Genomic DNA, 21,751 nt, shown 5'->3' with positions numbered 1-21,751 from the left:
TGAAGGCACCTGAAGGCTAGAAGGAAGACGGCCATTTGTCTTGTGAGAGAACCTATCATGGCTGAACTATGGCTGCTCTCCTATGTGAGCATCCAGCCCTGGCAGGAGGCCCACAGGGCAGAGTCAAGGTCACGCTGAAACAGGCCCTCCATCAGGGTACTTTGTCTGTGGTACAAAGAATCCGGAAGGACTGTAAACAAAACTCCAAAGATAACGCTGCCGGAGTTACTAGATTTCCACAGGGCCTGCAAGACGGAGCTCTTCCGCCAGGTGTATGGTTGAGGCTGGGGCAGAGTCCTAGGATTCCAATTTGGACCCCCAAGGTCCGTCAGACCAGCTCCCAGACTCATAGAGGATGTGACCACTGCACCGCCGTGTCTGTGACGTGGTGGGCCTGCTCTTCTGGCCACGTTGAAGCCTTCCCACCACTCCCCTCCCCCCGCAAAGTCCATGGGTCACCGGTGGGAAAGGAGCAGGGCCCATGCGTCTCCAACGCGGAGTCCCTGCTCCTTTCCCAGTGGCGAAGCCCCTTCCCCCGGAGTGACACTCGGAGCTTCGCGGCTCCCGATTAGCCCCTCCGAGTTTTTATCACAGACTCAGCCCGCCCCTTTCTCCTCCCACTTTGCCCTGTTTTATTCATACCGCTCCATAGGAGCGATGTACAGATTGGGTAAATTATGGGGTTTTATTGTATTTTAATGTTTTATCATGTGAACTGCCACAAGACCTGTCGGGGAGTGGCAGTATATAAATTAAAAAAAACAAACAAACAAACATCTTCTCCCAACAAAGGGATGCCAGTCTCCAGATGGGACTTGGGGATCTCCTTGAATTATAGCTCCTCTCCAAGCAACAGAGATCAGTCCCCCCCCCCTGGAGAAAATGGCTGCTTTGGAGGGTGGACTCCATAGCTTTATACTCCACTGAGGCCGCTCCCCAATCCCTGCCTTCCCACAAAATCTTCAGTATTGCCCGACCATGAGCGGGCAACTCTACATTGTAATGGGTGGTAGGAAAGGCCATGGAAGAAAGACATTACTTATCAGAATCAAGACTATAACTTGTGGACAATTTTGTTTTTCTTGGAACAGGGTTCCAAAAACTTTTATAATGAAAGAGCCAACCTGCGTCAACATCCGGAGCCCGTAGAACAGTGAGCCCGTAGAAGAAAGCTTGTTTGTCATAACCAAAACTACTTAACATTACCAATCAATGGCATGTTGATTAAGAGCCTATAAAGTTTCCGCAGGCCAAATGCTACTTGTCATGGCACCCACAGGGTCTCACAATCGTAAATACATACACAGTGGCACCCATGAGGGCTCGCAATTGGTAATAAATATACGCAGACAATTGTTTTAGTGGACTGGCATAAATCTGCCCATGGGGTCATATCTGGATTACTGGCAATGATTCCACCCCTCTTACTTTCCATTTTGGGAAATATCTCCAAGAAGCCCTTTGGTCCGAAACCGATCTTTGTCTGCCAGTTCCTTCACGTACCAGTTGGTCTGTCACCCCACTTACCTTTCCATGGTACCTTACCTTAAAGATTGTGTTTCTTTTTAGACAAAGAGAAGAGTTGGTTTTATACTGCACTTTTCACTGTCTGAAGGAGTCTCAAAGCAGCTTTCATTCACTTTCCCTTTCCTCTCCCCACAACAGACACCCTATGAGGGAGGTGAGGCTGAGAGAGCCCTGATATTACTGAAGAAGAAGAAGAGTTGGTTCTTAGATGCTGCTTTTCTCTATCCGAAGGAGTCTCAAAGTGGCTTACATTCACCTTCCCTTCCTCTCCCCACAACCGACACCCTGTGTGGGAGCTGAGGCTGAGAGCCCTGACATTACTGAAGAAGAAGAAAAGTTGGTTCTTATATGCCTCTTTTCTCTACCTGAAAGAGTCTCAAAGTGGCTTACTTTGGGCCTTTCCTCTCCTCTCCCCACAACAGACACCCTGTGAGGGAGCTGAGGCTGAGAGAGCCCTGATATTACTGCTCGGTCAGAACAGCTCTATAAGGACTGTGGCAAGCCCAAGGTCACCCAGCCATGCAGAGGAGGAGTGGGGAATCAAATCCAGCTTGTCAGATTAGAAGCCACCACTGCTCTTAACCGCTACAGCATGGCCATGTTTGATTCCTCACTGAGCCACGCTTCCCTCTGGAGCCATAGCTTGCTGACCCATGACTTTCAAGAAGGCCTTAATGGGCCTGATGTTGTGGGAGGTTTTGCAGCAACTAGAGCTTTTGGCACCTGATGATCAGCTCACTCTGATTGTGATGTCAGCCTGATGCCATTCCCAGGCTAGCCTACATTTGCACTCTATTGTGATGCCAACTTGATGTCACATCTGGCTTGTCTGTGTTTCCACTCAGGGTGAGGGAGCAGTGCCCAGCTCTGTACCCCCAAGCTCTTCAGTCTGTCTGGTGGACTATGTCTTGTTGGGGTGGGATGCCTGTACGCTCTTCCCAGGCTGTGGAAGGGGCAGCTGTAGGTTGGTCAACCTCCAGATGGACCCTGCAAATCTCCTGCTAGAGCAATTGATGTCTCAATGACCAAGATCATTCCCCCTGGAGAAAATGGCTGCTTTGGAGGGTGGACCCTATGGGACTAGGGTCCCTCCTTTCCCCAGACCACACCTTCCCCGGGATCCACCCCCAAGATCTCCAGGTATTTCCTGACCCAGAGTTAGCAACTCTTGACAGATGCCTTTGAAGAAGAAGAAGAAGAGTTGGTTCTTATATGCCGCTTTTCCCTACCTGAAGGAGGCTCAAAGCGGCTTACAGTCGCCTTCCCATTCCTCTCCCCACAACAGACACCCCGTGGGGTGGGTGAGGCTGAGAGAGTGATGATATCACTGCTCGGTCAGAACAGTTTTATCAGTGCCATGGCGAACCCAAGGTCACCCAGCGGGTTGCATGTAGGGGAGTGCAGAATCGAACCCGGCATGCCAGATTAAAAGTCCGCACTCCTAACCACTACACCAAACTGGCTTTCTTACCTGATTCTGTCTTGGCTACTTTACCTGGCAGAAGGCGAATCCTCAGGAGTTAGGGTGAGGAGGGCCTCTGAAGTTCAGCAATATTCATTCATTCATTCATTCATTCATTCATTCATTCATTCATTCATTCATATTTTAACTTATATATTGCTGCTCTCAAAGACTCGAGGCGATTTACAATAAACCACCACATTCAATCTCTATCCATAAAGCATTTGGTACTGTCAGCCGGAGACAATTTTGCGTAGGAATTTTAAGCATGCTGTGCTTGGCTGGGTCAAGCCAGTCTGTTTCTAATACCAGCAGTTAGATGCCCCTGAGAGGCTCATCCCAGGAGCAAGGCAGGAAAGCAAGAGACATCCTCTGTGGTGTTCTTCTTACAGATGTTCTGCTTCTTACAGATATACTCCCTTTATTTGAGGAGGTTTTATTTAGCCACCATCACGCTGTTTCTGATTAGGCGGGTCCGGTTGGATAAGAACCTAATCTGTGTGCTAACTTTTGTTTGGACCAATCCAGTGACTTGTAACGGTGTGCAAGTTCACCAGAGCCCCTCGTCAAGAAAGATGTTAGAAAATATTTTAAAAGGGATCAGATTATTCAGGTCACTGCCAGGATATTATCGGCTTTCCCTACATCCTCCGACCTATTGGCTGTGCAGCCGGCATGACTGGTTTCAGGATGATCTGGTTTTAAAGTTTTAATATTAAATGTAAATTGCTGTTTGTGATGTATGTTTTAATGATAAAATGTTGGGAGTCGGCCCGAGCCAGCGCACTGGGTCGGAATATAAATAAAATTAATAAAATTAATAAATCCTTCTCACCCAGCAACATGCTTTTTATTCTGCTCCCCATCTCCAACGATATTTATTCTTTATTGACTTCCTTGGTCCCCTAACTTTCTCCACAGTGGGGACCTAAGGCAGCGAAGATCATTCTCCTCCCCTCCATTTCAACAACTCTCAGAGAAAGCTCAAAGTATGCTAACAGCACAAATAAACCAGTGAGAGTTCATGGCAGAGAGTGGATTCGAACCTGGGTCTACCAGAAGCTCTAACCCAGGGGTGGGCAAACTGTGGCCCTCCAGATGACCATGGACTACAATGCCCATGAGCCCCTGCCAGCGAATGCTGGCAGGGGCTCATGGGAATTGTAGTCCTCGGACACCTGGAGGGCCACAGTTTGCCCACCCCTGCTCTAACCACTATACCACACTGGCTATTGTGGGGTGGCCGCTGTTGAAATGTAGCAAGCAACCTATTCTGGATGAGAAATACACGATGTGTGGTAGCAAGTCGCCCGGCTCTTATTTCCTTTGGCTCCTTTAAGGCAAGAAAAGCTCCACCAGGAGGCAAACATTTGTCCGGGTTAGGGGAGAAGCGGGAAAGGTGGGCTGCTGCTCCGTTCCGGAAAGCTCCCCTTGCGCGAACTTCTTTTTCGCCTCTCCGGGAGACGCCGAGATGCGTCAAGACATCCGTCACCACCAGATGGCGCTGCTGCACACGATCGCCCCAGTCCCCGGCGCGCCTGCGGAGGTGCCTCCTTGAAGGGTCCCTTTCGCGGCGCGCCCCTGACAGGTCGGGAGACACCGAGGTGGAGGGCAGGCAAGGGGCTTGCCAACTCCCGGGGGAACGAAGTAGAAAGGGGTGAATGAGTGAGCGGCTGTCGGAAACGTCCAGAATGACAACTGCTCTCCTGATACGGTTGCAACCTCCGGGTTGGGAAATACCTGGAGACTTTGGGGGCCTGGCATCCCTCACTCCTGACTGCACCCCTGCTCCGTATTGCACCCCATGCGGTGTAGACTCTGTTGTGCCACTTCCTGGCTGAGCTTCCCTTCCCCAGATCCCCCCCCCCAGGCATTGATCCCCAAACTTCAGGGATTTGGCCAGCCAGAGTTGGCAAGCCTAGAAAAATGAGAATGGAGATTCCGAAGAAGAGAGGATTTTGCCTTCGATTTGTAATTGTAACAGAGAGGTAGACTTAAACTTTCCGTCCATTGCTGCTTAGTTCTGAGAGCCAATAAGGACCTGGGACAGAAGGCTGAGGAGATGCTAAAACATACTTTTTTCCCAAACAATTCTCCTTAGACGCTGCCATGGTCAGCCATAGGTAAACACGCAATATGTCTATGCTTAAACAGCTGAATTGTGTATTTGTTTAACTGTCTCTATCCCACTCTTCTGCCCAGTAAGGACCCAAATGTCACTATTCTGCCCTCCATTTCATTCTCACAACAACCTAATGAAGTAGGTGGGGGGGGGGGAAGAAGAAGAAGAAGAGTTGGTTCTTATATGCCACTTTCCCCTACCCGAAGGAGGCTCAAAGCGGCTTACAGTCGCCTTCCCATTCCTCTCCCCACAACAGACACCCTGTGGGGTGGGTGAGGCTGAGAGACCCCTGATATCACTGCTCTGTCAGAGCAGTTTTATCAGTGCCGTGGGGAGCCCAAGGTCACCCAGCTGGCTGCATGTGGGGGAGTGGGGAATCAAACCTGGCTTGCCAGATTAGAAGTCCGCACTCCTAACCACTACACCAAACTGGGGGGAGAGAGAGAGAGAGAGACTGGTGCAACGTGAGCTTCCATTGCCATGTGGGGATTTGAACCCATATCTTAGTCCAACACTGTAAACCAGCCTTTCTCAACTTTTCCACCATTGAGAAACCCCTGAAACTTTCTTCAGGCTTTGAGAAACCCCAGAAGTGGCCCAGTCATGCAGAACATGGTTGTGAAGCAGAGCTATGGACACGCCCACCTCGGCCCCCTCCCCTGCCCACCCTCTCCAGGCCCTTCATTGGCCGTTTTGCAAGGGAGACACAGGTGGACATGACCATATATGGTCCTAAAGGTAAAGGTAAAGGTAACCCCTGTGCAAGCACCGAGTCATGTCTGACCCTTGGGGTGACGCCCTCCAGCGCTTTCATGGCAGACTCAATACGGGGTGGTTTGCCAGTGCCTTCCCCAGTCATTACCGTTTACCCCCCAGCAAGCTGGGTACTCATTTTACCGACCTCGGAAGGATGGAAGGCTGAGTCAACCTGGAGCCGACTGCTGGGATTGAACTCCCAGCCTCATGGGCAAAGCTTTCAGACGGCTGCCTTACCACTCTGCGCCACAAGAGGCTCTTCTATATGGTCCTATCATCCAATAAATGTTTAACAAAATTTAAAAATATTTGGGCCATCAAGAAACTCCAGGGTTTCATGAAACCCTGCTACACCATTAGTGTGATGTAGTGTTTAGGATGAGGGTCAGTAGTGAGGAGACTTGGGCTCAAACCCCTGCTCAGCCCCAGAACTCACTGGGTGATCCCGGGCTGGTCATTCTCACCTTAGCCTACCTCACAGGGTTGTTGTAAAACACCCCACTGATGCAAGCTTGTCACCAGCTCTTTGCAGGGCGTTTTCATCAGCCGATGGCGGTGAAGCCAACATCTGCAGGCCGCTTCCATTTCCTCTTAACTCACTACTTTTAGAGGCAGATTAAGACTCTGAAAACCGGAATTATGTTTTGGAAGGCATTTAGAACTGGAATTACGTTCGTCAAGCGGGGTGTTTATGCGGCGACTGGTTTTTTATGGGCTGCTTTAGGACATCTTTTGGTAACTGTAGTTAGAGCTCTAATTGGATTTCAAGGTTTTTATGTCTGCTTTGAATCAGGGGGCCAGCCTGAGAGTCTATCAGAGGAGAGACAATACGAGGATATTATAAATAAATATAATCAACCATAAAGGCTGATTGCAGGTGGGGCACGGGGAGGACCTGGCGGCTTCTCCCAGGAAATAAAATCCCCGATGAAAGAAGCCTGATTCTCAGCAGACTTTGTACATCAGTCAGTGGTGTCCCTTAGCCAAGGCTGGTTTAGCCATGTGTAGTATGTGGTATGGGCCCCACACTGCCAGGGATCCCATAAGGAACCTTCCCCCTATGAAACAGGGCAGTAACCTCTCTTCTCCCTCCTTTTCCCTCTTTAAGGAGGGCCTTCGGAGTGAGACCCCTTTCCACTGTGGGGGGCCCCCTCTGCCCCCAGTCTGGCTGCTCCCACCCAAATTGCACTCTGCTACGGGCCCTGCAAACCCTTAAACCACTCCTGCCCTTGGCCCTCCAGGGGCCCCCAGACATTCCAGGTCAAAAGAATCATATCTTGGATCCCTTGACAGTCCTTACAGTTTTGGTGCTCAAACGATGCACCTGGCCCATTTAGAAGGTGGCCCTGCCAGAAGGATGCTCTGGGCTGATCCTGCATTGAGCAGGGGGTTGGACTAGATGGCCTGTAGGGCCCCTTCCAACTCTATGATTCTATGATTCTATGATTCCCTTCTCAGAAAGCTGTCATGGCAGAGCATCAGGGAGAGATGGTCTGGCAGACAGGAGGGCGCACTGCAGGTCCCAAGGAAAGGCATGGACATGCAGGGGCTTCCTCTGAGTCAGTGAACATGCCTCTGCATGCGCCAGCTGTGTGCAGTTCAGCGTATGAGAAGGGTGAGCCCCAGAAGCATCTGAAGGGCTGTGGTTGTGGGCCTTGCCCATCTGCAGGCTGGCACTTTCTGACAGCTTCGCCCAGCTGAGCAAAGCCTTCCAGTGTTCTGACCGGGGGGGGGGGGGGCTGTCTCCGTTGCTGGCCCAGGTGAGCATTGGTTCTGCTTCCTCTTGCCTACATCTTCTCGAGGAGGAGGCCGTGCAGCCTTTTATTATTAATTTAAAAATTATTTCATTTGTATACTGCCAATCCCAGCACAGCTGGCTCGGGGCAGTTCACATTGCATAAAATACAAAGTAGAATTAAAACCAACACACTGCACTCAAGCTCACTCCACTCCACCCTTGATATCATCTCCTGCCATGTGAAAGACGGTCCATGCCGACACTCACCAAGGGTGGGGTAGGGAGGAAGGATCTAACTGATGTTCCACTACTTGACTTCAACCAAATGCCTGGTGGAAGAGCTCCATTTGACAGGCTCTGGGGAACTGGGAGAGCTCCGACAGGGCCCTCAGCTCTTCTGGAAGCTCATTCCATCAGGTTGTGGCCAGGACCGAACAGGCCCTGGCCCTGGTCGAGGTCAGGCGGACTTCTCATGGCCCGGGAACCATGAACCAGTGGCCCTCTATATTTGTGGCTCTCCAAAAAACAAATGGCTGCTTTTATCCCAGCGTGATGGAATCAGGAGCATGAATCAGAGATGGGTGGGTGGACAATAGTCCTCAGTTCCTCCAGTGCAGAGATTTGTGTATGTTTCCCTAAACCAGAACCTGATTACCAAGAGCTTCGTAGGTATTAATTTCTGCCTTCCCCCGTTCCTTGGGAATCCGTTTCATGTTGACAACAAAGAGAAAAAACAAAAAGGAGGAGCGGTTACCTTTTTGTTCTGTGGAATGCTTTTCCGCAAAACGTTTGCCCTTCATCTCTCCAAGAACTCTTGGCCAACACCCAGCAGATGAAGGGTTTGGAGATGCTGAGATGTTGTGCTCCAGCCATGGTAGAGTCTATCCCTGGCACAGATTGTTTTTCCTCTTAATTTGGAACAAGCACGGGCAAAACAAACGGCAACTACAAAGCCATTCTATTTTAATCACCCCATGACGGCAAACCCATGCGAAATGCATCTGATCCCAAAGCAGAGCTGTCTTTTGCTTCCTAACCAGTTCGTTATGGGTTCATTATGACTTGTTCAACGGGTGATTTATAACACATCATGAAAGAGTATTGGCAACAATTGGGAGAGGTGGGGTAGACCAAAAATTATCATGGTACATTATAAACATTTTGACATCCTTTATTTCACTGACGGTGCAGGTATGTTTGTTTATATCGTATTTTATATCCTATTGTTTATGTTTATATCGTATTTTTTATATCGTATTTTAGGGAATAGCCATTGAGGAAAAGGGGTTTACCTTGAAAATGGGTGGTTTTTAATGCGGACTCCATTTTGGATCGCTTTTGTTTTTGAAAAATGTACATACATGCACATCTTTCAAAAAGAAAAGGGAGCCAAAATGGGGTCTGGATTAAAAAATCACCTGCTTTCAAGGTAAACCCCTTTTCCTCACTGGAAGAGGTGCTTACTTTTTGGAATTATTTATTTTTGGACAACATAAAGAGAAACCTCAAAGGAGTTGATTTGAAATAAATTTCTTTTTCACCTCCACATTGTTTTCTTTCCTTCCCTTCCTGAATTGTACAAAGCGGCTTGCCTCTTTTTTCTCTCCTAACCAGTTCCCAGCGCAGAACCCTTCGTGCCAGCCTTCTTTGCCCATGTCTGCTTCCCTGGCCCTGGCGGTGTCGTGTGTGACCTTTGACCCTTCCCTGATGTGTTCCTGGATACCATTTCCAGCCATTCTGAGCGCAGAAGCCATCAAGCCGCCCTGACAGCTTGCAAACGGCCAGGGCTTAGCAGGCTTTTCCAGGGGGAAAAAAAATTCAAAGCAAATGGTCCTTTTCCAAAACGATGTTGTTTTCTTGAGCTTCACAGATGTGGGCTCCTCTGTGCAAAGAGGATGCAGGAGACTCTTGGAAGGCACGGGAATGAATGAATGAATGAATGAATGAATGAATGAATGAATGAATGAAAATGAATGGTGGTACCGTGCCAAGGAGGCGATTGCCTGGATATCACAGGCAAAAGGAGCATTCTTGGCCTCGGGACCATTTCTGGGCCTGTGCAGACTTCTGCCCAGGAACGACAGGCTGCATCAGAAGAGCAGCCACCAGATGCTAAATGAAAACTGGGCAGTTCTGGGGGAATGGGCAAGGGCTCTCCGAGGGACGCGGCAAGAGTCTGGACCGGATGGATACGGAGGCCACCAGCTGTAGCCTCACAGACTAATGCTCAGCAGAAGGACCAGTGTGGACATCATGGCTGCTTCTCCATCTGGAGCAAGGACTCAGCTTTGCTGGCAGAGCTAGACTCAGGCAAAAAGCACAGAAAATTTAGGGCAGAAGCACTGAAGATGTTTCCCCCCCATTCTCCGATGTCTCAGGCTTTCCCGGACCCTGATTAGTTCCAACCTTCTCACTGGCTGTGAGACTCAGGTTACCAACACTCTGTCAAGGATCTCCACTAAGCAAATCCCAGGACCTTGCTTTCTCCACCTGCCTGGCCCTTATGCCCTCATCCTGACCTTTCCTGGCCGCTTGCGCCTGATTCTGGCATAGTGTTCACTTTCTGGAAACTGCTGCTGCTAGTCTTGCCTAAGTCCTGACCTGGATGGCCCCAGGCTGGTCTGAACTTGTCAGAAGCTGAGCTGGGTGGGCCCTGGTTAGCAGTTGGATGTGAAACCACAAAGGAAGTCCTGAGTCATTATGCAGAGTCAGGCAATGGCAAACCACCTTGGTTTATCTCTTGCCTTGAAAACCCCATGGGAGTCACCATAAGTCAGCTGTGACTTGATGGCTCTTTACATTCACATTTTAGTGTGAAATTTGCCTCACTCTGCGACAGAGACAAGGTATAATGCCCAGTGGAGCCAACTTGGTTGCCAGACTCTCAGTCAAAGTCTTTTGGGTTTCCTCTTATTGGTTAGTTGCCAATAAGAGGCTAGCTAGTAGGGCCATAATAAGGGGATAAGGTGATCTTGGGTAGGATGGACTTGTGACCTTGCGTGACCTTGACCTTATGGTTCACTTGGAGGAAGGACAGCCTCTGGCCTTCAACCTACATAGAGAAGTGAAGGCTTACTTTCACCTATGGATTAAGTCATGGACCTTCAGACGGTGACCTTGGACTCGTCACAGCCCTGATAGGGCTGTTCTGACCACGCAGACCTGTCAGAAGCTCTCTCAGCCTCACCTACCTTACAGGGTGTCTGTTGGGAGAGGAAGGGGAGGCAATCGTAAACCGTTTTGAGACAACAGTTTTTTCTGCACCAGGACCGCTGGGTGTTTGCAATGGGGTAGTTTTCCCCTCCACTTCCTGTTTCCTCATGGGAGATTGTTCAACAGGATCCGCAATGGAAAGAAACAAAGTAAGTGCGGAATCAGCCTAGGACACTGGGGGGCTTTACGCACCGGGATCTTTGTTGCAAATTGGTCACTGAACGAAAAATCGCCATTTAAAATAGTGGAATTCGTCGTTATGCATACCTGCCTTTGTAGTGGAATCCAGTTGCGTTTTGTAGCGTTTCCCACAGCTTCCGGTCTCGGCAGAAAAGGAAGCGCTATTTCCAAGCTCGTCCCGCCCCTGGCCGTCAAGCAGCCAATGGGCAGCCGTTAGCATGCTCCCAAACAGCCCCTTTCCCTTTAAGAAAGGTTTTTTTTATAAAAAAAACAGACCCATTGTAACGAATCTGTGTAGATTCGTTGCAACGGAGAGACCCATCCAGCTGCCTAATGTGAGCTGTCATTTGATCGTATGATCGTTGCCACGCTGCCTCGAGTGATAAAAAAAAATCCCCCCCCCCTCATGGGCCCGATTTTCGGCTGAATTAATGTGTAAAAAATAAAGGGACTTTATTTCAGCAAACGGGCTTTTATGTGGTTTGTGCTTAGTGACTAAAGGTGAAGGACTGAAGCCAGGGAAGCCTCTAAACAGAGAGAGGCTCGCTGGTGCGTTTATCCCCGCTCGCTCGGAGAAAAAAAAATGGCAATCGCTTCGCCGGAAGTTTGGAGGACAGGCTCAGGAGGAGGGACTTTGAAGAAACCGCAACAATGTTAATGCACAGGTCTTTATCGCTAGTGTTGCAGATTGTTTGCAAGAGTGTAGCGCTTTCCGGAGGGTGAATCCACTTTTTGGGATTCCCCTGAAAGCGCTACAATGAAGCACTTTTTGCTGATCGGTTTCAGGAGTGTTGCAGATTGTCTACGACGTCGTGTGTTATGGCAAATCAATAGCGTTTCCAATTGGCAACCATTGTGCGATTTTGAAGCCGTGCAAAAAGCCCCTGGGAGTTCATTTCAACTCTTTATTCTGATCCCAGCAACGTGGTACAAAGAGCAAAAAATAAAACCAAAGGACCCCACCAGAACCCCAACTTATATACATGCACAAAAAAGGGATCTTCCTGCCAGTGCATGCTATAGATCAGTTACAGTTTAAACTGACTGGATCCTGTGGTCCGGATCTAGCTGCTCATTGGCTGACGCAATAGCAGAGTTCTGATCCTGTCTCGGACCACAAGCTTGGTCCTTGGCAGGTCTACAGACACAACACCTTGTATCCTGAGAATTCATATTCTCCCTATGGGAGTCTAACCTTCTCAGAAGTCATTGTGATCTTCCTGCCTCAACAGGAAGAAATTACTGTCTAGCCATCTGGTTGTCCAAGTCTCTGATCCTTGCAATGTGACATACTAGCAAGGTGTGAGCTGGTAAGCCCCTTTGTTCTACTTTTACCAGAGCCGTTTGCTTTTGTAAACGCTGAAGTTCTCTGTGTTTGGGACTATGGTGCATTCCCTGCCACATTCCCTCTTTTTGTTGGCTATGAATTTGCAGCTGGGTTCAAACTCATAATGAAGGGTAGTCCCACTGGTTGAATTACTGGGGCAATTCTAGAAAGGGATGGATTTTTTTTAGTTGAATAGCAGCATATAAAGTAGCCACTGATTTTCCCATTCTGGTTCATCATATCCCTCTTTGAATATCTGCCAAGGGCTAGTCTTCATTACTTACTGTTTTTGTAGATCTCAGGGTGTGCAATTCTCATACCCTCCTGATCTTCTCCTTACCTCTGTCTTTTTTTAAAAACAGAATTGTAATTTCCTGGAACTCAAAGTGGTCGTTGCTCGTGTTTGGCTGGGCAAATAATTTCCTCCCACCTTTCTGCCTGGGATGTCAAAAGCACCAGTGAAATGTTTCTCAGCTACAGAAGTTCATCGGCTTGATGTTATTTCTTTTGGGGGAAATGGGAGACTCATAAGTCAGACTTGTAGCTACACTAATGCCCCCACTGTAGATTTCACAGTGGTCCAGGAAATGAAGAAATAGAAGGAAGAGCCGGCCACTGAAAGCTTCCATCAGCCTCACTGGCCAGGGGCAAAAGCTATCAGACTGTTGAGTGCTCACAGCTCCCCCAAACACTTGATCAATGCCTAAAAGCTAAACTAATGTGGAATCTCTGTGTGTACCCCATCAGAGCTAATAGGAGCTCTATCAGATCAGGAAGAAGCACAACAGAAAAGAATAAACACTCCTCCACGCATACTCATGGTCCCAGCCTAAGTCAGGGTTCCATGTACCAAATGTTTAAAAGGAGGGGAAACCCTTGGGCATAGGGTTACTTGGGAGAATAGAACAGCATCATAGAGTTGGAAGGGGCCATACAGGCCATCGAGTCCAACCCCCCTGCTCATTGATGTTTGGGAAGCTGTGATGTGACTTCCTGGTGATGCTGTAGGAATTTCCCCTGATCTCTATGGTATCATTATGGACAACCTTTTCCAGCCATGTCTAGTCTCACATCCTGTTTCCCTCAGAATAGAATCACAGAATCACGGAATCATAGAGTTGGAAGGGCCATCCAGGCCACCTAGTCCGACTCGCTGCTCAGTGGAAGACCATTGTAGCAGCCAACCGGTCTCCTCGAAGGGTCAACAAACTGGATACAGGCCAGGGCCTTCCCCAGCACAAGGATTCCAAGGTTTGTTTCTTCTGGACATGCAAGTTTGCTTCCCTCACTGTGGTTAGTATCAGTGGATGGATCTAGGCTGATTCTGCACTTACTTTGTTTTTTCCATTGTGGATCCTGCTGAATTCAGATCAATTTGAACTCGGGTCTTCCTCTATCCCCCCCCCCCATTGAAACAGAAAGTGCTCTGCACTTGATTGGGAAAGCTCAGAGCGGGGAGAGGAGCCAAGCGCAGCAGGAGCCTCTTTCTTTTCTTGAAGGGGGGGGGGGAGAGGATTGGAGACAGCAGAGGAGTGGGGAATAAATCCAAGAGGAAAATCTCTGCTGAGAGAAGTTAGGGCTTCTGGAGTGCAGTCACTTTAAGACAAGCCTTGCAACCCGCCTTGCAACCCAGAACCTGGAAGTATTTGAACTGATGCCCTGGCCAATCAGGGAAGACTGCTTTGCTATGAGGCATAGAGAAGGAAATTAATTCACAAAAAGCAGGAATCTGTACACTTACTGATTTTGATTTTTCAAATATCGAGGCTTATATCCACTTCTGGATATCGTGGGGGAAAGGTAGGGTCACTCCGGATCAATCATGCATGTTGCAGAGGGGAAATTTAAAGTGCCCAAAATCAAAATGGAAATCGAATTCAGTGTAGATGGGAGGGAATTATTCACAGTGGGAGTGGGTAAAAAGCCCCATGCAAATTACACCCTAGTCTGGAAAATGGCATAGGATGGAACGCCGAAATGTTGAAGCATCTTCTCAATGTGTACTGCGGTTCCAATCTGAATGCCAAAGCATGGTTTATCAGCAAACAAATATAGGCAGCCACAGGAATTGGTTTCAACAGTGATAAAAACCATGGCATAGCTGGCGAACACAGCTATATAACAATACAGAATTCAAAAGTCCATTAAAAGTTGGCTTCTTTTATTCTGGTTTTTCTGTATTGATATGCAACAAGATTCTGGTATTAAATACCTTGTTTCCCCTCAGCTTTATCAGAGCATAAGAGATTGGATATGTGTTATGCAGGTTATTATACCACTTGGGAACTATTCCTTTTGTCTGTGCTGAAATATTATGCTGTGATGAAACTGAAGCAAAACAAGGTATTTAATACCAAAACCCTGTTACGTATCAATACAGAAATACATATGCAACCCGAACATGTGACCCTTTCTTGCATGCCCAGGGAAATGCCAATCGCAGGGATTCTGGGTGTTTTTTTTTTTGTGGGGCACTATCTGGGCATGGAATTGGGGTCACTGTGAGTGGGCAGGTAGTTGTGAATTGCCTGCATTCTGCAGGGGGTTGGGCTAGATGACCCTGGAGTTCCCTTCCAACTCTATGATTCCAATAAAAGAAGGCAACCTTTAATGGACATTCAAATTCTTTATTGTTATATAGTTCTGTTTGCCAGCTATGCCATGGTGTTTTCTCTTGAAAGCATAGTTGAAACCAGTATTTGAGAAGTGATTTCCTGCCATTTGGGTCTCTGGACTGAGGTCTACTCACAGTTAATAGTCCTGATTAGCCTGGGGATTTTTCCAAAGTCAACTCGCAATGTTTCTTTTCTTCTTTGCCTTCTCTCCCTCTCAGTCCTGCTTTATCTTATCTCCTGGCTACTCTCCTGCTCCCAGTGCCAATTCGTAAGGTTCCCCAATTCCCATCTCGGCTCCTGTCTCAAGCTCCCAGTCTTCCTTTGTTTGCATTCAGCAAATCCCAGCTTAACCTTCCGAAGGGCTTACTGTTTACTGTCTGTGATGGATTACTCCAATGGCTATCCATAGCAGTTGGCCTGCGTTGGATCACTTGGTGGGGTCTGATCCTGTCACTGCCTACGCAAATCCAGAGACAGCCCAGCACAAAACTCCCCTCTCTCGTATGACGGTCTTCCTTCCAGCCTTGCCCTTTCGGTCCCGCCCCTCCTGGCTGCAGCGTCTCGGCTGTCTTCCTTCCTCATGGTAATGCTGCTCCTTAATTTGAGCCATATCTGGCCACCCTTGATGGCGACGATCAATCCAGATTTATTCACAGGGCATTCATTCCCCCAGTTGGGCCTCGTATGTGTGTCCCCGACGGAAAATTGCAGAACCCAATTTTTTTGTTAAAAGGAAAAAAAAAAAAGTTCTTAGATTTATTTTTATCTCCGGCCTGCGATAGCAATGATGACCCCGGTGCAGCGTGGGATATATCCCAGGGAGTAATGACTGGCTGGGGTTAATGGTCCATGTGTGCTCCTTCGTCGATCAGATCCTCCCAGCTGGTCATTCGTTCCTGGGAAGTACCTGGGCGCGTAGATCATTAGGCCTTAATTCCATTGCATTTTTCACCAGCGCACGTTCACGGTGCCAAAGGCCCCCTGAATAATCAGCGCGGCATTCTGTGTGGCACCAAAGGTGCTTAAAAGCAAGCGGAGGAACCAGAGGGCTTGGAATGTGCAGGGGCCGCTCCCAGAGCTCTCGTTGACTCTCGGTAGGCGCTTGGGCGAGCCATTTAAACTCCCCGAGCCTTCCTTTCTCAGCGCCTAATACCACGATAATTCACGTGTTGCAAGGCCGGGGGGAGCCATTAGGATTGTATAATCTGACCTCTCGAACAGCATGCGCTGTAGATTTCAAGCCGGTTACTCCCACATATATCGCTTGACACCTCGAAGCTGGGCTAGGCAAACTATCTTTGCAAAATGGAAGTGAGGAAATAAAAGCAGCCACCCAGGGTAACTGTCAAGGATGATTTTCGGATGCCAGGAGCCTATAATTCAACAAGCATGGGCCAAATGGACAGAGGAACAGGCGGGTCTCTGAGATGCGGGCTCAGTTTCCTAGTCTGTAATAGGCTAAGATTCACTTTATTCATGGTGGTGGCAAAGGCATCTTTCATGGGGGGGGGGGGGCTGACCCTTTATGGATGAAGCAGCCATTCTCAATGGGGCCCTATGGCTCTGGGGGTAGGCATGGCACATTTGAAGGGGGCCACAAATGGAAAAATGTAAGAAGGGGAGCCAGAAAAGTTTATGGGGGCCCTGGTAATGGAACCGATGTAATGCCCTTTTTGTCACATATGACTTCATTAATTACTAGAAAGTCTGATCTTTGTCAAGGAAAAGAAACAGAAATCATGTGATCTGTTCTTTTGTGTGTGCTTGCATTAATGCACTCGAAGGGAAAAAAAATGAGCCCATGTGCTTCTCTTGGTCGAATGTCCTGGAAGTCTGTCTCTCGTGTATATGACAAGGTTCACCAAGTATAGTTATCTCCCTCTCAGTCTTAGGCCTTTTTAGGCCTGGCTCAATGAGCAAGTGGCCAGCCTTCCACAGGGGGCCTAGGAACCTGAGAAAAGCTCCTAAAAGGGCTGTGGTCAAAAAGAGGCTAAGAATGACTGGTATAAAGAAGGGGCCACAATTTAAAGTGTAAAGTGGACAAGGTTATCCTAAATCTCCCCGGTCTCATTTTGTAGCCTTGGATCTGTTGCTGTGCTCCTTCAAGATGTCACCCTCCTCAGAGCAGATCAAGGAATTGAGTGATCTTAAGGCAGATTCGGGCCTACCTGCAAACACAAAACATTAGACCAGTGGTCCACAACCTTTTTATCATCGGGGACTGGTCACAGCTTGACAATTTTACTGAGGCCCAGGGGGGGGGTAGTCTTTTGCCGAGGGACGTCACTGCCACTGCTTGAGCCCCTGCTCCACTTGCTTTCCCGCTGGTGCCCCTGACTTCCTGCTGCCCACTGGGGGGCACTGCCAGCAACAGCTGCACAGTGCCATGCTGAGGGGGAGCCCCAGCCATGGCGGCTGCCGGAGAGCACCAAAGGTGAGCCGGCGGCAGAGTGGCAGGGCAGCCCCCGAGGCAGAGCCGGGGAGGAGGACGAGGAGAAGCCGCGGCCCGGTACCGACTGATCCGAGGTTGGAGACCACTGCATTAGGCTATTTGCTCATGTTTCCAGTGCTGAGTTCCACTTTGCAAGCTGAAAAGTAACAATGCGAATCTCAATTGAATTTCCCCCCCAATAATATGTTCACTTCAGACATTTGCTATCCGGCCTGTTTGTGGTATCTTACAATATCCACTACAACGACTACAATTTAAAACAGAGAAGTGCAAGACTTCTGCCATCAGAACAGCCAGAAATCCCCTTCCCCATGGTTCAAAGAATGCCAGATAACAAAAAAAAAAAGTCAACAATTAGTACAATGCTCAGATTTGCTCCTCAGTGTGGACCTTGTCTCCTTAACAGTAAGGCAGAATCCGGCTGGAAATGTATCTCCTCTTTCGCTGCAATATGAACACCTTTTAGGGAGGCAAAACATAACTTTTACAGGAGCTGTCTTTCCTTTGTGAAAGAGAGCTGAATGGAAAAAAAGAAACCCCCGATAGGCTTTTATTGTTCTTTTTAATCACAGCACCTTGGGACCTGGCTTCTGAAACTTTCCGCTCAGAAGATCGGCTCAGTGAAATCACCTCATGGTGGTTAGCCGGTTGACAAAAGGCAGAAGTTAAAGCCAGCCCAGGCTCTGGCCTGTACATCCTTTCAGACAGTCTGCTGTATTTATTTCCACTTTTGTTTTGTTTATAAGGACTGTTCATGGCAGGCTATAAAACACACGATAAAACCTTTCACAGCGGCTGTAAAAATCTTGGCTGGCTGCCAGAAGGACCCTGACAGGACTCTGCTTGGCTGCGCTGAAAGGTGAATATTCGAGAGAAGGGAGAGCTCAAGTGGATAGAGGACCCTGGGAAATAGTATACATGCTTTACCCCGCCACTGGATGGCTGGATGACTACAGCTGTAAATAGCGCGCATACTTTTGCAGGCTGCATGATGACGTGCTGACCAGGAGTATAAATAGCGTTTGCGCTTCCATGTGCCACAGGATGGCATGATGACCAGGAATGTAAATAGCATCTGTGCTTTCACATGCTCTGCGTGTGTGTGTGTGTGTAGGGGGTGTGTGTGTGCAATGACCACGAGTGTAAACTAGCATTTGTGTTTTTGCATGCCACGGGATGGCAGGACAACCACAAGCATAAATAGCTGTCATGCTTTCTCGTGCTCTGGGAAGCTGCGATGACCACAAGCCTACATTGTTTTTTAAACCACAGAGGGTGGCTAAATCGGGGGGGGGGGGTAGAAAAAGCAGGGAAAGAAAATGGGATTGAGCAAAGTGTCCATAAGAATATTTGCGGGGCTCCCCGGCAGGGCCAGCGGTGGGAGCGGGAACATGTTCTACGCGGTGCGCAACGGCAGGAACACCGGGGTGTATCAAACCTGGGAAGAATGTAAAGAGCAAGTTGACAAATACCGATATGCTAGTTTCAAAAAATTTGCCTCGGAGGGAGATGCTTGGAACTTTGTAAATGGCGAGTCATCAAACTCTGCAAGTAACAGCAGTACGGCTGATCAAAGCCCTGGATATGGTACTCACAATTCTACTTCATACTGGTCGGATTATAGCTCATACAGGACACAGAATGAAGAGCCCTCAGAAAGCTGGCAAGAAAGAAAATATACAAAATACACTGAAGTGCCTCCCACAACTTCGGGGAATAATTTCTCATATATGGGGGACCGTGTAGTTGTTTATACTGATGGATGTTGCTCAAGTAATGGGCGTGAGAAAGCACGTGCGGGAACAGGCGTCTATTGGGGACCTAATCATCCTCTAAATAGTAGTGAAAGACTTCCTGGACGGCAAACAAATCAAAGAGCTGAAATAAATGCAGCCTGCAAAGCTGTAGAGCAAGCAAAGAGCCAGAACATCAAGAAGCTGATGATCTATACTGACAGCAAGTTCACCATTAATGGCATGACAGACTGGGTTCCAAACTGGCAGCGTAATGGTTGGAAAACCAGTAATGGGCAAGATGTAGTAAACAGAGAGGACTTTGAAAGGCTTTCTAAACTTTCAGAAGGCATGGACATCCAGTGGATGCATGTTCCAGGTCATTCGGGGTTTAGGGGAAATGAAGCAGCTGATCGTCTAGCAAGAGAAGGTGCTGGCAAACACTCATCATTTTGAAATTATGAAGTTTATTTTGACCGCAATAACAATATGGATTTGTCAACCCGTGACAGCATTCCTAGTTAACATGCGGTTTTTGATGCATTTCCGCCCGACTTCGTTGGCTTTCAGAAGACTCAACTTTTCCCTGTTCTGAAGAGGCATTTTCAAGGTTCTAATTGAAATTAATTCCATTTCTCTTGGAATTAAGGTGCCTCATGTTTTTAGGCACCGCATTTACATAGTGTATTTCACAGCTGTGAGCTTGAAGTTTTGTCAGGCTACTTAACTTCAGAAGTGTTTAAACGTATCAGTAACGAAACACAGTTTATTTGCTGGACAACAGAATGTTTTCCTATTGAGCTCTGAAATAAAGATTTTTGTTGCTTTCTCTAAAAAAAAAAAAAAAGAAAGAAAAAAAAAAAAGAATATTTGCGGGAAAACACAGCAGACAGAATCTTGCTACAGCCAAGGATGGTTTATCCATTGAGCGCATGTAGCACATGCTACATGCGCCGCACTTCCAGGGCCCCTCGCAGTGCCTTCCCTCCATGGAACAGGGAGATAGTCTCTCTCCTCTTCCCTTTCCCCTCTTTAAGGACACGTGGAATGACACCCATTTCCACTGTGGGGCCCCCCTCTGCCCCCAGTCTGGCTGCTCCTGCCAAAACTGTACTCTAGTCTACTAGGCCCCCTAGAACCCTTAAATTGGCTCTGGTGAAACGGGCCCCACGAATCCTTAAACCACTCCAACTACAGCGCATGTATAGCAGAAGCCACACAACTTTCAATCATCATTTGTTAGAGAGTTTAGAAAACATTCCTGAAATAATTAATGGAGATTTTTTCACAATCCAATGTGTAAATTGCTATTTGGAGGCAGTGGGGTCTCAAACAACGTCCTTCCTCTGCTGGCTGTCCTCCACTGTTGCAGTGGAAGAAAACGAAGAGAATTGATATCAAGGACATGGTGATGTCACTTCCAAACTCTGCATACTCAACACTCTAGGAATTTTTCCAATCTCTATGGTTCTTACCATAGAGATGGAGGGAATTCCTAGAGCAGCTTGGGGTTGAGGCAATATCACATGAGTGATGCTTCTCCTGAACACTCTCCACCCCGCCAAAGAGTCTGTGGTTGCCTGCACAGGCACAACCTGAATGCAAGGCATGTACTTTACTAGTAAGTCACAGCCCCTTCTGATAAACTGTGAAACATAAAATGCTTCATATATCATGCTGAAAAAATTAACTACATAAAAAGCTCTTAAAATGCACTGCTTAATTTTTTTTTGGGGGGGGAGAGCAATTTACTTGTGAATATATCCAAGCAAAGGCATCATTAATCTTGGTTTGAAACTTGCTTCCTAAGATACCCCCCCCCCCATAATGGCTTTGTGTCATCTTTCCCACATTCTCCATTGATGCCCTGCCCGCGTCTCTGATTTTGCTTAGGGCTCGAGGCTATTTCAAAAGCAATGAGAGAGAAGGAAGTCGGAATCTTGAGGTGTTTTCCACAGAAAAAGGGGCAAATGGGATAACATTTCACCAAATTGCAATCCATTGGGAAAAAAAGTCACAAGGATACATGCAGTGGACTCCATGTCCACCTCCCATTCCTATACCAAGAACAGGGTTTCAAAGGACAAATCTGCAACATTTTGACTCCTCTGTGTACTTGTAGCAATCCCTGCCTAGTAGTGAAGATTCTGTGTCTAAGATGTCCACCTGTAACCCTAACCTATTAGAATTTACTTCAGCAACCTGATACTCTGACCTTGCAGCCTCAGCCTGTGGATCCTACTGGAAGCAGAATACTTCACCAACAGCTCAGAAAGTCCCACCTGCCTCAGAAAGTTCCTTCTGTGTCTTCTGAGCCTTAGTGTTGCATGGACTGGCAAAGGCCTCAAGAGCCCTGAAATATTCTACCGGCATTTTCCCTCCTGAACCTACAGCCAGAGTCAGAAATACTGCCGTCATAAGTCCTGTTCAGAAATAGAGGTGAGTGCATGTACAGTTTGTGTACAGTAAGGGTCCCTGGTCGTTTTGAGCTTACAGGCACATTTGAAATTCTAACGTGGCATGGTGGGCTCAGAGACAAAATGGCTGCCACAAAATGGCTGCTGCAAGAGGCGGAGCCAGTTACAAAATGATTGCCGCCACTTTAACTTCAGGCACACAGTGTAGA

The 21,751-nt window shown here is 48.0% G+C and overlaps 1 protein-coding gene across 1 annotated transcript; it reads left to right on the top strand.

Moving 5' to 3' along the window:
* The first annotated feature begins 18,756 nt into the window (after positions 1-18,756).
* LOC143833357 (ribonuclease H1-like) lies at positions 18,757-19,961 on the top strand. The gene has a single exon (XM_077329067.1). The coding sequence runs from the start codon at positions 18,784-18,786 to the stop codon at positions 19,579-19,581; it is 798 nt and encodes a 265-aa protein (XP_077185182.1). The 5' UTR covers positions 18,757-18,783; the 3' UTR covers positions 19,582-19,961.
* The last annotated feature ends 1,790 nt before the right edge of the window (positions 19,962-21,751 follow it).

This window comes from Paroedura picta, chromosome 3 (genome assembly GCF_049243985.1).
Source record: "Paroedura picta isolate Pp20150507F chromosome 3, Ppicta_v3.0, whole genome shotgun sequence".
NCBI classification, from domain to species: Eukaryota; Metazoa; Chordata; class Lepidosauria; order Squamata; family Gekkonidae; genus Paroedura; species Paroedura picta.
Note: the sequence above shows the minus strand (reverse complement) of the source record. Positions and strands in the feature narration are given on the sequence as shown.